Source organism: Protopterus annectens, chromosome 10.part0 (assembly GCF_019279795.1).
Source record: "Protopterus annectens isolate FY-2018-M chromosome 10.part0, PAN1.0, whole genome shotgun sequence".
Lineage (NCBI taxonomy): Eukaryota > Metazoa > Chordata > Ceratodontiformes > Protopteridae > Protopterus > Protopterus annectens.
In genome coordinates this window covers 275938374-275956344 of record NC_056744.1, presented here as the reverse complement: position 1 = coordinate 275956344, position 17971 = coordinate 275938374, and the positions used below count along the sequence as shown (strand labels likewise).

Sequence of the window (17971 nt, the reverse complement as noted above, 5' to 3'; positions counted from 1 at the left end):
GAGTATTTCCTACTGTCTATAACTTCACCGTTTAGGCTGCAGTCAGGGGCTCCACTTGTAAGTTTTACCCAGAGCATAGAGAAGTCTACGCCTTCTCCAACCAGCTCCGCTTCTGGATTGGGCAGCACCATTGGACGGAGGCGGAGAGAACCAACCAGTATTTAAAAAACACATGGCATTCCCCTGCAAGCATCAGTAGCGCTCAAAGTGCGGAAAAGTAGCTTCCTCCTAGTTATATATATATATATATCAAACACGAACCGGAGAAAACGCCTGTGCGGTGAATAAGATTGCAAAAGATATATAAGGAAGCAAAACGTTCTGGATTTTAATTTTCTTTTGTTGTGGACTTTGAATTATCTTTGTAACCCATCACAAGCAGTTACTGGTAAGTTTTGCAGATCTTATAACCAACAGATACATTCTTTTTGCAGGTTGCAGCTGCACGAGTCTAACTTTGACTTTTTTTGGGTGCTTTACTTGTGCGGGTTGTAACTTCAAGAATTTAGCCTTTTCTACGTTTTGGTCTTATCATGATGAGCTGAGAATGTTATTCTGCAGTAACTGTGCAAGGATTGCAGTCTGTATCAGGCATACTTATTTTATGTTTTATTAAGGATTAAAAAAAAAACAGAATACTTCAATTAAGAATTTATATAAGCAGCTGTCATAGCAAGGTGCCATGATTACTGCTGCGGAATTGGGCGATGATTACTTATGTGGCGTTCTGCATCAGACTCTTAACCCTAGCCGCTGCTTGACTTTTTATCAGCCTTTCTCTTTCATTGCATTTGGCGGTTATGACGGTGGTGACGGTAGAGTTTTTTGTTTTTTGTTTTTTTTGGGGGGGGGGGTGTTGGACGGACTTTAAATAAACTGCAAGAGAGCCAAAAGCTGTTTGAAAAGAACCCCAACATTTCAGTTAACTTTGTGCTGTAGCTGTCTAGTTCTTGTTGATTTTTGTACCGGTCTGATGGAGATGCTTCTGTACCTAACCTACATTATTTAAAGCCGCATATTATTCTCTGAATAAATTGTGTGGTTAAAGGGTATCTGTTCTGTCTGCTTAAGAAAACCGCACTAACGTCACTCTTATCACAGAACCCGTTTCCCTGAGTGAAAATATGAGTCTTAACTGAATTGCTTTTAGTGATGGCAGAGCACTAAGTGTGAAAACTAGTACCTTATTGTTTTAGTTCACGATCGATCCAGAACTGCTGTAGTTTAAAAACTGTACGCTAGGAATTGGACGCCTTACTTTCCAAAACTTAGTTCAGATTGCTGACTAACGCTCATGGTGTTGCGCTGACAAAATAACCTGTTCTCTCGCTGCTGGCTGTATCCCATCTATGTCAGAGAGAGAGAGAGAACCTGACCTCCTGGAGACACTTCACTGAGAAGTGCTACTATGCAATCAGATGGACACGTTGCAGCTAGCCTGGTAGGTTTCTTTTCTCTCATAATAATGTACACTATTCGAGTCCAGACTGTGACAATGCCAAACTTATTTTTAAATTTGCATTACTTTAGTCAAGCAGAGTTGTTTTAATATACTAGATCTGGTTCTCATATTGACCTTTTCCGAATGCTGCAAACTTGGCTTGCGTGTGTCTTCCCATTTGTTGACTTGCTAAGCTTGAGCGCTGGCAGGACCAAGTGAATTACAACGAAAGACTGAGCAAAATATGGATGAACTTTGGCTTTCTCTGGCTGTAATTTGGGGTCTTGCTGCTTCCTCATCCAAGTCCGTGCACTTACGACGTCTAGTCTTTCTGATGCACAGCAGTCTTCTGGGTGTGTTAGGCGTGTGTGAAGTCTGATGCCTTCTGAAATGTTAAGATGCAATTCTTCTTGCGTTTTTTTTTTTGTTTTACACACACGGCATGACATATGTTGATAAAAGCAAATGTCACGTTGCCATGATACTAAATACCACAGAGCCGGTGTTGCCGTGGTTTCGTGAGCTCCTTTTCACAGGTTAAACATGCTACCAATAAGACTTTTTAACTGTTTCTTAAATAATAAAACTGAACATCGCAGAAGCCTTGGACAACAATGCTTCCTTTGCTAGCCTGTGCAGATTGCCTTGTTGGCACGTGGAGCTCGGTGCGCTCCTAAGCAACAAGTGCAGGGCCTTTATTCCTCCTTAGTCCATTAAATTTCTACCGGTTGGTTGTCTTGTGATCCAGTCGGAAGACAGCTGACACATTTCTTCCAACATTTGCTTTTAAGGAGGAAATAACATTTACACGATTCAATTGTGCGTCTGTAATTCAGTTTGTGTGTGTGTGTGTGTGTGTGTGTGTGTGTGTGTGGCGTGTTGGGGCGCGTTTTGGGAGGTTAGGTAGGAAGGTTTTGATTAAGTAGGATGCACGGATAAACTAAATCGTTTGGCGTAGCCGTATGAGGGCGAAACACTTGTAAACGTTTTACAAGATCAGTTCCCTTCTGCTTTGCTAAATCATACCCAATCCACGAAAAGTCATGACGTCTGACTGGCAGTGTATGAGACAGTAAATGTATCTGCATCGTCCGTTTGGGTTTTCTGATTCTTTAATAAGGGTCTGTTGTGTTGCATGACAGATACAAGGAACTGCCGACAATGAGCATTAAGCATCATAGCACTGGCTTTTTTAATGAAAGAAGTATGTACAATAAGGAAGACAGAGGCAACATCTAAGGACAAAAACAGCGTTGCTCCTAAACCATAGTACTTGAGAGGTATGCATAGTGGTTTGCGTGACATATGAACCTTATTAGCAGAGTACAGCACTCACTGCCACAGAGTACATTTCTCCATTACATTACACACACACCACACACACAGCTGGATTTGTCCACAGAGATGCTCCATCAGTGACAATTTCTCTGTAGCATTCTAAAGCTTCCACTTTAAAGGTAAATAGTCATTAAGTGTACTAAGATTGATGACTCATACTCATTACATGTGCAACATTGAAAAGGAGTTAATATGAATATCTTACTGAGGTATGTTCATCTGTAAACTCAAATCCCCAGCTGCAGCAAGGGACTTGTGGAAAGGCATTTTTCTTCATGCATTGTTTTAGTATGTAACTTGAATAACAGCACTGCTCCATTCTGGGCAATAAATACTGCTGTATTTACATGAGGGAAATGTCAGTGTTACCGACTGCCTAAGCTCGCTTATTCCTAGAGAATATGTTGTAATATGCTTTAGAAGTGCATTTGATTTCCTATAATGAGCGTTGAAATGTAGTAATATCTTAATTAATAAGAATCTTCCTGTATCATTCTAGAAGTTAAGTTTTATGCAGTTTGCTGTATGGCTCACAGCTGTGACTAAAATTCTAATGGAATGCTGCCCCCTTTTAAGGTCAGCTTTTTAATGATCATTCACAATATAAACATAGAAGATGGCAATATTAGGGAGACAGTTACAGTGAGCAAAATTCTTGGTCAAAACGTATAATATTGTTCTTGCTCGTGTGTAGCCACAAGTATTTTAACTGCAAATGTTACTGGCTGCCTAGGGACATTATTAGCTTAGTTAGCTTACTTAGACATTCAGTTTATGGGTGACGTTTGAGGAGAATTAGACCCTAGACTGTTTAAAGCTTATTGGCAGTTCTTAGCCTTACTCTCCTGTAACAAACTTCCCGAAATGTCTGTTATGGTTCTAAACAGTGTAACATTATGGTTCTTTTTTCTGGCACTTAGCACAGAGGATTAAGGCTAGGACCTTATTTAAAATAAATAAATAAATAAATAAATAAATAAATGCTTCCCATAGTAGATCGTTTGATTCCCTCAGCCTCCATTTGCCAGTTGTGTAACTATGATCAAACAAGTAAACCAGATAGGGTTCTGGGGTAGTGGGGAAATTAGACTGGGCTCCTCGATGGTCTCTTGGCTTGCATGCTTAACTCCGCATGAACTAACTTATGAGCTAATCTTTGTGAAATAATTTCAGTGCTGTCTACATTCATAACCCTTGCCAACCTGGGGACTACATTCGTGCAATCCCCAAAGTTTATGAAGTTTCTCATTTTGTATTGTTATACGTTTGGCTTCCTGAGTTCATGTGTAGAGTGCATTATGCATGTTTGCACTGTTGTAGCTTTTTATTATGCATGTACACTGTTGTTTATTAATATGTATTATCTCATACCTGTAGTTTTAAGAGATGTTACCATCCTGATACGATTCCTTCTTCACTCAACAGACTGTATGCAATATATGGCATTCCTCTTCATTAGAGACAACATGCTGCCTACTGCACATAGCTTTGCCCCACAATTTTGTGATGCAGATTATCTTTTATCAGTCATTTACTGCAAACTAGTATGGAATCAAAGAGTATGGATGCAGGTCAAGGCATATGGCTAGCAATGCTGGCAGGTTTTTCTTTTGGGGTGGGCTGGGGGCTGATTGGTACTTTTTAATGAAAAATGCTAGACAGTGTAATTTTCCCCCCATTAACATGACTGGGACAGGGAACGCCAGGCATTTTACTTTCCATGTGGATAAAGGGGTTTTACTTTATGTAAGCCACAAATATATGAATTGAATGTAAAAGTACATGTCCAGACAAGCTCTTATGTGGTAGGTAGTGGGCCCATGTTTTATATTAGCATCTTTGTATTACTTCCAACCTTTGGAGTATTCATTGAGTTAACTGTAGCATTTTATATAAAGCAGAGTACTGGTCTGGAATATTGTTGCCACAAGTGAAAAGATTTAAAATACAGGAAGTCTCATATTGTGAGTCACTTTTTTCTCTTTTCCTTTTTGTAATGGTCCTTGATAAATGCCTAATAGTTGAAATTGGAACAAACTCAGAATAGTTCAGGTTTGTAATAATTCTCATCTCCAATATATAGTTCTTATATTTGCTAAATAAAAGTGTTTATATGTTTCCAGAGTAATTGTGTTTATGAGATATGTATACTGCATTTCCGTATTGCAGACATTACTAATATAAAGCAGGCATTGCAAAACTACAGTTAAAATATTCTCTTGGAAATGTTACCTTTCCAAAGCTGCAGTACACTATATTGCAGTTTGCATGAAAGCACAGAGCTTTTGCAAAAATCTGACAAAATACTTAAGCAGGTGTAAGTGTAGGCGTAGTAGATACGTTTTTTATAAAGTCATTAGAGTGAAGTATTCATGCGGGCTATTGTTTTACTGTCAAAGGCTTGGAGAACTCTATCACACATTGCTGCCTTAACAGATGACTAATCCTGGGAAGTGTTCTGATGTATATTCTTGAATATTAAATCACAACAGATCTGCTACATTATTAAATGTTTTAATGCATCCAACTCCAAAATATAGTGATTTCTGATAAAAGCAAATGTATATACTGCAACGATTTGTTCCATTACCAAAACACTGGAAAGCATGGACTCGTCAAGTTATTGAAAATGTTCTTTGTAAATCTTAAATCAACAAAACTCAGCTTTTTCAGCCGAGTAGCCCTGCATGACTGATATATATATATATATATATATATATATATATATATATATATATATTGGTAGGTAAGTTAAAGATAGTCACAGTACAATCTGTAACTGGGACTCTTGAAATTCATAGCATGTATACTTGGAAGAAAAGTGTTCCATAATTGCACATGTTTATTCTTAGCTAAGCACATGATCAAATCACACAACCAACATGAATGCATATATTTATACATAAATTTATAAGTATCTATCTTTCTATCTTACTTTCTGTCTTAAATAAATGTGCCTGTGTTAATGTGTTAGAGATGTACATCTAAGATGTCAGAAGACATTAAAATCTACTTCAGGTCTGCAGTTGACCTTATAAAATTCACTCATGGCTTCAACTCCTGCTGTTTAATTCAGATTGAACTAAACAATCAGTGTCGGGATGGTAATGTGCAATGTCATGTTTTAAGGACACTAAAACGCAAGCTCTGAGGGGTGGGAGGGCTACAGTGCTAAAATACAATATTAAGCAGCACAATAAAAGTACAGAAGTACTCTGAACCTAGAAATCCACTCGAAGTATTACACTAAGCTCTAAAAATGAAATATTATACTGTTTTTTGCAATCTGGAAAGCCAATGAATAAGAACACGGATATTTTACATAGGAATACTTCTTGACTATAAGTACATTTAAGTAGCATTTTTGTCAGCTACATTAAAATATATTCTATGAGGCATTTCAGAGTTTAGAATACAGCATAGACATACACATTTATTTGTAAAGAACTGCAAGCTTTATTTCACATTTTAATATCAAACCTTGTCTTATTTTGCTTTTTTGTAGGTTATGCTGTACAGATGACAGATTCCATCCCATTGATGAGTCGACTTCCATAGCAAGACGCAATCCTTGGTAGACCTCCAAGGATAACTGGGGAACCTCCATCATTACCAATTCTTTTCTCTGTGTGTGTTCACAAGAGCTATCAAAACTGTTTCTCCAAAGGCTTTTCAGTAAACTAAGACTGTTTTCCAAAGCAGAAGCACCGCAGTCCACAGCAGTGGCAATGGGCAGCGTGCGAACCAACCGCTACAGCATTGTATCATCAGAAGAAGACGGAATGAAGCTGGCAAATATGGCAATTACAAATGGCTGTGGCAACGGAAAAAGCAAAATCAATACTCGACAGCAGTGTCGAAGTCGTTTTGTTAAAAAAGACGGACATTGCAATGTGCAGTTTATAAATGTTAGTGAAAAAAACCAGCGGTATTTGGCAGACATTTTTACAACTTGTGTAGATATCCGTTGGAGGTGGATGCTGGTTATCTTTTGTCTTGCTTTCATTTTATCCTGGCTTTTTTTTGGCTGTGTATTTTGGCTTATTGCTCTATTACATGGAGACTTAGATGCCCCTCAAGGCAATCAGCCCTGCGTTTCACAGGTGAGCAGCTTCACAGCAGCATTTCTATTCTCTATTGAGACACAGACAACTATTGGCTATGGCTTCAGGTGTGTAACAGAAGAATGCCCCATAGCAGTGTTTATGGTTGTTTTCCAGTCTATAGTGGGCTGCATTATTGATGCCTTCATCATCGGCGCTGTAATGGCAAAAATGGCAAAGCCAAAAAAGAGAAATGAAACACTCGTATTCAGTCACAATGCTATAATAGCAATGAGAGATGGAAAGCTTTGCTTGATGTGGAGAGTGGGAAATCTACGGAAGAGTCACTTAGTAGAAGCTCATGTGAGGGCCCAGCTCCTCAAATCGAGAGTTACTCCTGAAGGTGAATACATCCCACTTGATCAAATAGACATCAATGTTGGTTTTGATAGTGGGATAGATCGTATATTTTTGGTTTCCCCAATAACAATAGTACATGAGCTAGATGAAGAAAGTCCTTTGTATGACTTAAGTAAACAAGACTTAGAAACTTCCGAATTTGAAATAGTAGTAATTCTTGAAGGAATGGTGGAAGCCACAGCGATGACAACACAGTGTCGCAGTTCATACTTAGCAAATGAAATACTTTGGGGACATCGTTATGAACCTGTACTTTTTGAAGAAAAGAACTATTACAAAGTAGACTATTCCCGGTTTCATAAAACATATGAAGTACCCAATACACCTGTTTGCAGTGCTAGAGACCTAGCAGAAAAGAAATACATTCTTTCAAATACGAACTCGTTCTGCTATGAGAACGAGATAGCTTTAACAAGCAAGGAAGAGGATGACAGTGACAATGGTGTTCGTGAAAGTACAATCACAGATATGCCCACAGATATGAACCGTCACAATCAGGCAATGATTCCTCTAGATCCTAGGCCTTTACGACGAGAATCTGAAATATGACTGACTCAATTTAAGTACATATTTTTTTTTGAAAATATGAAATAAAAAATATGTAAACTGATACATGAGGCACTGAGCTTGCCCAGGTCAGTTTATGATGGTGGTACTGTAAAAGACAGATGTTTACTGTGAGACACCATGGAGCACGAAAGGCAGCACATAACCTGTCATGATATGGAGTTGTAAGAAATACACCATTCTCAAAGTTAAAGCAAAAAAGCACTGATTTTATGCCCAACCATGAGTAAAAGGTGCATAGAGAGTAAATTAGTATAAACACATTTCTGTGATAGAACTTGAGCTAACAGGGAAGCATGGTTGGAGAATGAGATGTAGCATAAATATATAAATACCTAACTATATTGAATAAGTATGCATATAGGAGCAGAACAAGGATGTTTTTAATGGCATAGACAAGGCATAGCAAACATTTTCATTGCCTTATTTTGAAAACTGCTGCTATGTATCTAAAAGAACAGTAACATTTATTAATACATCTAGTAATGAAAACACATGTAAAACCAAGGTAATTATGTTAATCCACTGATTGCTAGATGATCAGACGGAATGAGAGATCCTTCATCAACGCCTGCCCAAAGCAGGTATGCAGCATAGAACCAGAAGACAGGATATGCTGTGTTGCTGAAGTTTTTGAGTATAGCCATTTTCAGGTTTTAGATATTGTATGAACCATAGTACATGTGTGCATATTATACACATGCATGAGCAAATAACCTGGACAGATACAAAAATGAGTCCAAGTTTACAGTTCCCAAGTTTTATCCATGGCGATTTCACCAAGAAGCACTGTGCTGAATAAAACAAGTTAACGATTTATGTTCCATTTAGGGCATTATATGTTGTTGTCCAAAAGACAGTTTAACAGGCTGCTTAAAATCTTAGTCTTTTAATGTAATTTTACATTTATGTGCCTAGTGAAAGGCACAGGAACTGCGTTATTTTGCACAAAAGATCATATGAAGGAATTAGATTAATTAGGACAAGGAATGTTAAGTTTTGGTAGATATGAAAAGTGATGCTTCATTGCATTGCGCATCCATACTACACAAGTATATTCCAGCTTCTGGAAAGAAACTGGTATTCATAGGTCTGTCACACTATAAAAATGGCACTACATCAGCTGTACCTGAAAATCAACTGTCCTTCTATACACCACTTTCTTTAAGTTATAATTGAATATTATTTGTACAGTTGATACAACAGCTTTAGAATAGAATCAAATTTGCACAAGACCAATAGAGCCTGTAATTGAATCTGATTAATATTTAGATTGTTTATTTGTTATAATACTGGCTGAATTTCCTTCAGTCAAATTGATGTGCTTATTTTGCATGAAATTGCACAAGTAGAAACAAAGCTATACCAAAAGATGACAAATAGATGTGTCACATAGAAAAGAATCTGGAGTATTTTTGTACTGGTTAACATTTCTCCATGTGGCACACAAACACGTTGTATATATGAATACTGCATCATTGGAAGGTCATTTTAAGTTAAAATTTTCAGCTGTTTCGCATGCCTCCTTTCACAATAGTTACCATATGCTGATTTTGGTGCTGCTTTGTATAAAAGAAAAATAAAGATCAAATTCCTGACATTTGCAGTATTTTTATATGGTACAATGCCAAATTTAGATGACAAGTCTGTTCTTAGATATGTCATAATGAGCCTAAGAACTATAGTAATTCTGAATTAACTGAATTAACGAAGCCCTTTATGCCATTAAAAATATCTTGTTTCACTTTAAGTGTATTATCTCTGACAAGCTTACCACTAGGAAAGCACTTATCCCTAAATTATCTTAATCAAAGTGAATAGTATACTCATCACTTAAAAGTAACTCTAATGGAGTAGCCATTGTTGCTATGTTATGTTTATTTGAATCGTAGGGATCATCTTGTGTGAAGCTATGGTTCCCCATAAATTACCAAGGTTACATAACCACAGCATGCTTTATATTATTAGAAACCTTAAGCTTTACAATGTTGGTAACATTTGCATCTTGCCAATATACAAATTAACGATGAAAGCCTTTTTTTTCCGTGAAAAATCCCCTAATGTGTAGTTTGATGAAAGTTATACGGCTATGTCAGTGTTTGTTTTCAATTCATTGTACTTTAAATGGAACTATATAATTTTAATTTATGGGAATGAGACAATGCTGTTAAGTAGCTGATATAGAAAGCGTGGCCATTGGCATTGTTTGGGCAAGTGTGGAATGTTCAAAAACTAAACATGGTTAACTGGTCACAGTTGGTAAAAATGATTTGAAAGTTACAAGTGCTGCTATAATACATATTCTGAGAAAGAAGCACATCTAAACCAAAGAGTATTCATTGACAGACAAATGAAGAATTGAATGAAAAGCTGTTTTAGACAGTAAATGCATAGTGCTGCCACCCAGAGACTTAAAGCACAATTGCAAGAAAAATAACTCGTTGAGAGCAGATACAATTTGCAACCTCTGCACACTTACTCTAGCAAATTAACAATTTTGCTAAAGCATTATGTTTTGTAAAGTATAATTTTATAAAATGTATGGAATATTTTCATATTTAAAGCCAAATGTAAATAAAGAATATAAAATATGCCATGGAAACTATGAATCCAGTGTAACAATTCTCTTACCTAGCTCTTAGATGCTACAGGTTAGCATGAAACATTGTTACCCTTATTTACAAGACTCATAGGGTTTACACTTCTACACTTATTTATTATTTAAGCATGATTTCTTAATATGGAAAACTTTTTATAGAATACTGGGTTTTGAACCGTTCAGATCATTTAGAATGCTAAGGATATGTCAAGAGCTGACATGCTGATGTCTTTCATATGCACTCTTGGAGAAGGAATTCATGTATTTAGTCATTTACTTTTTATCTGAAAATCATTGACAACATATTTTCATTGTTGTTATATTTATTTATTTAGTTATGTAAATAAAAAAGTCATGTGAGGACTCATCGGTCCAAATTAAACAAAACATACAGTTACTGAACTGGCTTACTCAACCTTAAGTCTTTTTCACCCCCCAATCAACATTTTTGCAGTAACCCATATGTCTAGTCTATTTTTGTACAGTGCTACTAGTTCTTTGGGTTTCCTAGAAACTGCATAAAACCTGTTTCCCCCTTCTTATCTACTTTTAACACTGCACTTACTTAAAACCAGCACACAACTGATTATTGGTTGATTATTAATTCTTTTTTCCCCCTAAAATGCAACGCAACTAGCAGTGTTAGTGGCAAAAAGTGTTTTTCTCAAAGCAACCATTCCTGCTTTTATCATGCAGACATACAGCTCAGTGTGATTGACACCTTTTATCATTATGCACACACAGGCTTTTGCATAAACCAAGATTCTATGTGTTGTGTTAAATTATTTGTTATGAACCACATTAGTATTGTCATTTTTTGGGGCCTGAATGAGTGAAGTCCCACCTTGAAGCGGTGACCTCTCCCTAAGTCTAAGCTTGTAGAGAAGAAGGATATGTCCATACTGTAATATATTCCATGGTAGTCAGTGCGATTTTTATTTTGCATATCTGACAGCTCCCCCTGTTGGCCAGAAAGCATGGTGCAGCCTGTACTGGCATGGTGCAGATCTTGCAATACCAGGTAAACAGTGAGTACTGACAGATACCCATCCCCAGTTACATTGCTGTGCCATCCCTGCATGTCTTAAATGTGAGTCTGTACTGTTGGAATTTCTTATGTGGAAAGCAGGAATGGGATTCTAGCATATACATCCTTTTAGATGGGCAATTCATTATTACCCACACCCTGTCATCCCTACTTCTTTGGCTCCTTCACCAATCCGTTACTTAAATGACCACAGATTTTCAAGCTCTGGTTAGGGATGAAAACTTGCCAGCTCACAGCCAGTTCCAGTATAACCACATCCTCAATTTTGTTAGCCAAACATGTTACATAAAATACAAAATTTGAACAATTTTGTCCATTTATTCATAATGATAAAAATGCAGGTGTATTGCTCATACTTATCTAGAAGATACTTGAAATAAGGTAAGGTTAGAATCATACACATATACATATACACATACATATACATATATCCTTAGCTGGTAGGGTGCAGAAGAGGTGTCTGTTAAGCAGAGAAAGTGCTGAAGAGGTATGAGCTAAAAACACTGAAACTGTAGCTAAATACTGGAGCTAAAAGCTGAAGTGTACATCTTATTTCATCGATACCAAAGACATAAATGTGCTTCTATTAAACTCTTGCTCTTATTGTTTAAAAGACACATCCCTTGGACTGAATATTTGAACATGGAAGCAGGTTGTATACTTCAATTTCCATGCTGCTAATAACCTTATGGATTTTATAACTAATTTGTTATTCTGTTATCCTTCAGAAATGAGAAAAAGTGCTGGTCAGAAGACAGTTCAGTCTAACTGTGGGTGAAAACGAAATCTGTTTTTCACCTTTAATATAAGACAAATGTTTTACAGTTATACTTTTTTGTTGGTCTCTGTGTTTTCATATTGGGAATACAAGGTAAAATCAAGTACTGTAACTTGTTTAGAAATAGCTGCTGAAAACCACTTTTGGCAAATTCTTGCTTGATCAGTGGTCTTTCATTCCTTCTCACCACCCTGCCCTTAGATCATAACCTTAGCCTGCAGCTCCTGATGTGTGAACTTTCTAGGCATATGACAATCTCAGACTATCAGATGTTATATTTTCCTGTTTGCAGCCTTTTGTATTAATGTCTTCCTATTGTACTGCACAGATTGTGGATTGTACATATTTTTATATTGTATGTCTTATTTTATTGTTTTTGAATAAAAAGAATTGAAATATAACACATCGGTGTGGTTTCATATATAGACATCACAGAGATGTTTAATCACCATTTTTGTGCATTTACTTTATTTTCCAAGTATGCTGTCAGATAGAAAACTAACACGAAAGCAGTTATGTGTTAACAGCCTGAAACTGTATGGCATTCAATATCTTGAAGGGATCGTGGTTCATTTTGTTGAAGCAAGACACAGAAGTTCTTCCTTCACAAATAAACTAACCCATCTTGAGTAGTCCTCAAAAGACAAAGTCTGTTTTCTCTGAAAAGTAGAACTCATAGCATCCAGTATGGTGGAGTCAGTGATCCAATTCTAATTCCATCTATTAGGCAATAAACATTACACCATTGCTGTTGTCTCTATTTTACTGGAATATAAGTATTTAGTGACATGCAGACATGCACATATGCAAGAACATACACATACAAAGCCACACAAAGAGTAAGATAAACAATCGTCATTTTGTAAACCTAAAAATAAGTTTTTGCTTCACAAAAGCAATATGTCAATTCAGAAAACTGTTTTGTTAAGTTCTCATAATTAAGGTGAGGATCAGTAACTCCCACTTCAACAACATGACTGACTGCTGTATAGAAACAGCATATGCCACTATAGGGTCATACATGATTACACTGAAGTGTTATTTTTTCTGTTTTTTTCCTTATTTCTGCTTTCGTGAAGTTTTAAAAGTTTTGAAAGTTTATGGCCAGGAAGCAATCTTTTGTGTTGAATTATTTGCCTGGGAAGAGATCAGCTCTGTCTGGATTGCAGGAGAAGTTGAGAAGTAGCATTTTAATTTAAGGTGAATAGAACTTTTCCATTCTGAATTCTGGTGGTGATGCCTTTAATGAGTCCTGCAACCTATTTAGCTGAACTGTGTTGGGGCTATTGTTGCTAATACTACCTGTTCCTAGCAAGAGACCAGAGCAGGGGTCCCTGACATTTCTGCCATGGGCATTTCCTGTGTTTGCTTTGTTAATGGCAAATTCCTGTTTTGGTGGAATTTTTATTTTTTTTTTTTTGCTTTAAAAATAGGACCATAGCATTACTGAGCATGGTATTCTGCTGAGAAGCTGACCTCATGACATCCATCGTGGCACTGTCTTATACTTGTCACCTGAATCCATCATGGCACTGCCTTATACTTGTCACCTGAACAGCTTGTCTGCACTAGACATATTAAGTCAATGTAGAAACTGCCTAATGTTTACTGTCAACCACGTACAACTACAATCTTCCAAGTCAGCCTGTGAGAGACGCAACTACCTGCATGGACTAATGACACATTTTTGTAATCTGCCTCTGTACACCACTACATATAATTACACTGAGGCAGCATATGCCTCCCAGGCACATACCTAAAAGTCTCAGACATTTAAAAATGCACATATATCACCCACACACACTTACTTCTACAGGGAATCAACAAGTCTGCAAGGCAGAAACCCTAAGGACACATTAGCCTGCTTTTAACACTAAAGTCCTTCTTATAGCTAATTCCATCCTAAGACACAATGGCAATGTGTTCCCTGCATTGGATTAGGAATGTGTGATGGTCATTTGACTTTTCTGGCATTTGGATCAGGAATATTGAAAGAGCTCTCAGGACCTATTGTTTTCTGAACTATGTGTAAGATAATGTTATTGCCCATGCTTGGAGAATTACCTTAGGTGTCAGACCCTAAAGGAAACATAGTGGGACAGAAATGAGCTTGCCCGCTATGTCTCAGCAGAAGCTAAACCAATAGTGCTTCTTTATTTACTTATTTATTTACTTACTTACATTTGCTGACCACTTTTGCTCTACTGTGCAGCATCCATTTTGAGGTGGGACCTGGGGAGATAAAACTTACTTGTCTGTACTGTTTTATTCACAAATATAAACTTGAAATAGTGTATAAACAAAGTCTTATGCTTCCCTCTCCAACAAAAATGCCTAAATTCAAAGAAAAATTGACTGATTACAGTAACTGGTAACATTCTAGAGGGTTTTGGAGTGTATCTGTATAGGAACATATTGTCATCAGACTCCCCAGCTTCGTTAAGTATAACTGACGCATCTCATCACATGGAGTCTGTATGCTGTTATGACTTTTGCTTCACACAAAATGGCTTTTTTGTAAGCAAACCTACATACCAAGTTCCACTTTGAATAATATGAATGTTGTACTGCTCAGAGCAACATGATTAAACTACAAAATGGAGCTTCACGCTTCCGTCATCCATGAAGATATTCATATTTATGCAATTAATGAAACCTGATTAAGAACAATAACATTCCCTTGTTACTAGCATATTACAGGTAACCTGCTTTTAGGTCCACCAGAAGCTGTCAGGCAAGATATGTATCAATCCTACTGTTTAATGTCAGGTTGTACACAATATCGTTCTAGAATTTTTATCATTTTTATTGTATCTGATTTAAACTGCACCACATAACTTCTCCCTTCAGGCCACCTTCCATGTTCCTAAATTAATGCACTTGCCTTCTCAGTCAGTTCAAAAGATGCTCTTTAAACTAATACATATATTATGGCTTCACTTAACCTTCAGTTCACTGACTTGCTTATACTGCCCCTACAAGATATGCCTGGAGAATACTTTGTTTTGTAAAATAATACATATTATTTACTGTGAATTGTTCCTATTCCCACCAACCTTTAATTTATACTCACCTATAGCACATCCACTTGTATCACCCCACATGTCACTTCCTTTCTGGCTAAATCTAATCATTTGTCTGTGTCTTTTATCCTTAACCACAGGCTTCCCCACTTATAATAAATAAATAAATAAATAAGTAAAATAAAATGCAATTAATTTTTGCATTATTCAAAAACCCAGTCAGTTGCTGCTTTCTGATATTCTGGACAAAAGAGAGAAACAGCATATATCCCACTTTTTCTTCTGTATTCTTTTCTGAGTTTTTCTACATCACAAATAAATGTATTGAAGAATGAATATGTTCTGAGACAAAAATTGCAATGAATTCATAATTAAGACTGCCTGCATAACTGCCATAAAAAAATCTATAACAAAAATAAAAACTGATCTAAAACTAGTAACAATGAGCAGTTGGTGTACCATCTCAGTGTGCAAAGCCATTTATGAACTTTAAATGGTCTATAAGATGACTGCCTTCTATTGGTACACTAAGAAACTGCTACTCATATTTGTACTAAACTGTTCTGTAATGGCATAATGTAGTCTAAGCCAGAAACCTTAGCCTTTAAGTCAAATTTAGTTCAAATGTTAGGCTTCTCACGCATCCCACTGTTTCTCAAATTTTCACCATACTATCCCATCTAAATTTTTCCAAGATTGAGTCACAACAGCTCTCTGCAAGACCAAAACAGGAGTTAAATGGGTCCAGACAATACTCCTAGCTGTACCTGGAAAATATCAAACACCTTCTAGCACAAGAAATATAAAGCATCTCCTAGCAGAACTCCTTCATACTGTCTTTAACCTTTATCTCTTTTCAGACCATACAACTGAATCTAGAAGAACAGCCGTCATGTTGCCTCTCCATAGCGATAGCCTTCCAAAACACCCTAGTAACTACAGCTTTAGTAAACTTACCACTACAGTCTGCAAAATATTGGGGCATGTTATTGTTGTTCTAATTAAAAGTGAAACAGGTGACCTCTGTGTCCTGAACTACAATCAGTCTGGAATTGTTATAGGCAAATACTGGATGATAATCTTAGCAGAGTTCTTTAGCAAGGTCATAGAAGCCTTACACATGGGCCAGTCCATCCATTCTGATTATATGAGCTTTTCAAGGCCCTTTAGCACCATTCCACTTGCAGGTATGATAGACAACCTTGCCAATTCATTTGGAACCATTCTCCATGTAGGTATCATATACAAACTGTTCAGTCTGCATGAAAATTATTATGTAGTCCTCTTAACAGTGCACTGGATTATGGAGAGGACTCACTTTTTTGTATGGGGGTAATCGTATCCAGCTGTAAGTCTGTCAGTAGTGGTGCTTCACAGGATCATTTATATGGTCCCTTTTTATTCAGTGCCTACTTCTCTAGTGTGAATCAAACATCCAACACCACTGGCTAAACATGTTAGTGGATTATTAAAAAATAGGTGCAGTTATCAACATTACCCTTAGATCCCAAATTCTCAAGCAGGACCAAGGTCAAATCAAATCAACAGTTGTTGTGTCAGTCAGGGGGTAACCATAAATGTCAAGAAGTGCAGTGCTGTCACATTGGGTCAGGCCTCCAGATCTTCCACCACTAAGCACCATATCATGGAAATCCCTAAAACAATGCCTGTCAGCAGCTTCAGTTATAAGATTAATCACTGAATGCAATGTTTCCTTTGGGATTCATCTATCTAAGCTCCTGAACACACAGCCTAGCTAGAAATGCTCCATATATTCCTCTCTATCTCTCTCTCTCTCTGTGTCTCTGTTACACACACACACACACACACACACACACACACACACACACACACACACACACACAAGCACACATAAGTTGCATAATCTACATGGAAAGATTACAAATCTCTGTCTCCTCACTTGGCTGATACAAGCTCCTGAGAAGTCAACAATTCCTAGCACTTAGTCTTAAAGTCTGTGCTTTTTGATATCATATATCTTCATGAAAACAAACAGCAAATCAAAGTAGCAGTATGCACACATAAACCTCCATTGTATGCCAGTCAGCCAGATTTCTCACTGAACATTTTAGAGCAATTTGGAATATACTGCCAGTGAACATTGAATGATGTCTCTCAATATCCTTTTTTAAAACCAGCCTCAATAACTCAATGGATGATTATAAATTCACCCTTGTGTTGTTAAAGAGCTCCTTTTCAGATGTAAGTAGAACACCATCATCATTATAAGGGTGATGCTTAAGCTTTCTGATGGCCTTTCAGCCTTAAGCTTAGTATAAGTTTATGAATGAAAAGAGACCAGTATTGCACTGTTTGCACTTTTACAGTAACTAATGTTACTAATCATTTATATAATTGATGATGTATAGCTCTTTGATGTGACCAGTTAGCACGTGGCTGAACAGCACTTTACCCATTGCAGTATACCTAGAAAAGTACAAAACCTACTTAATGTAAACTTAGCAAATGGATGCAAATTGGTATATCTATCTATCTATATATATATATATATCTATATCTATATCTATATCTATATCCACTTCCTATTTTTGTACATGGAGTTGGGGTGTCACTTCAACAGTGACAATCATCTAGAGCCAAGGTTTACACTATCTATCTCTCTCTCTCTCTATATATATATATATATATATATATATATATATATATATATATACATACACACACACACACAC

General features: G+C 36.8%; 1 protein-coding gene across 1 annotated transcript; it reads left to right on the top strand.

Moving 5' to 3' along the window:
* The first annotated feature begins 212 nt into the window (after positions 1-212).
* KCNJ2 (potassium inwardly rectifying channel subfamily J member 2) lies at positions 213-12635 on the top strand. The gene is made up of 2 exons (XM_044085153.1): positions 213-388; positions 6285-12635. The coding sequence occupies exon 2, from the start codon at positions 6508-6510 to the stop codon at positions 7789-7791; it is 1284 nt and encodes a 427-aa protein (XP_043941088.1). The 5' UTR covers positions 213-388; positions 6285-6507; the 3' UTR covers positions 7792-12635.
* Positions 12636-17971: the final 5336 nt, after the last annotated feature.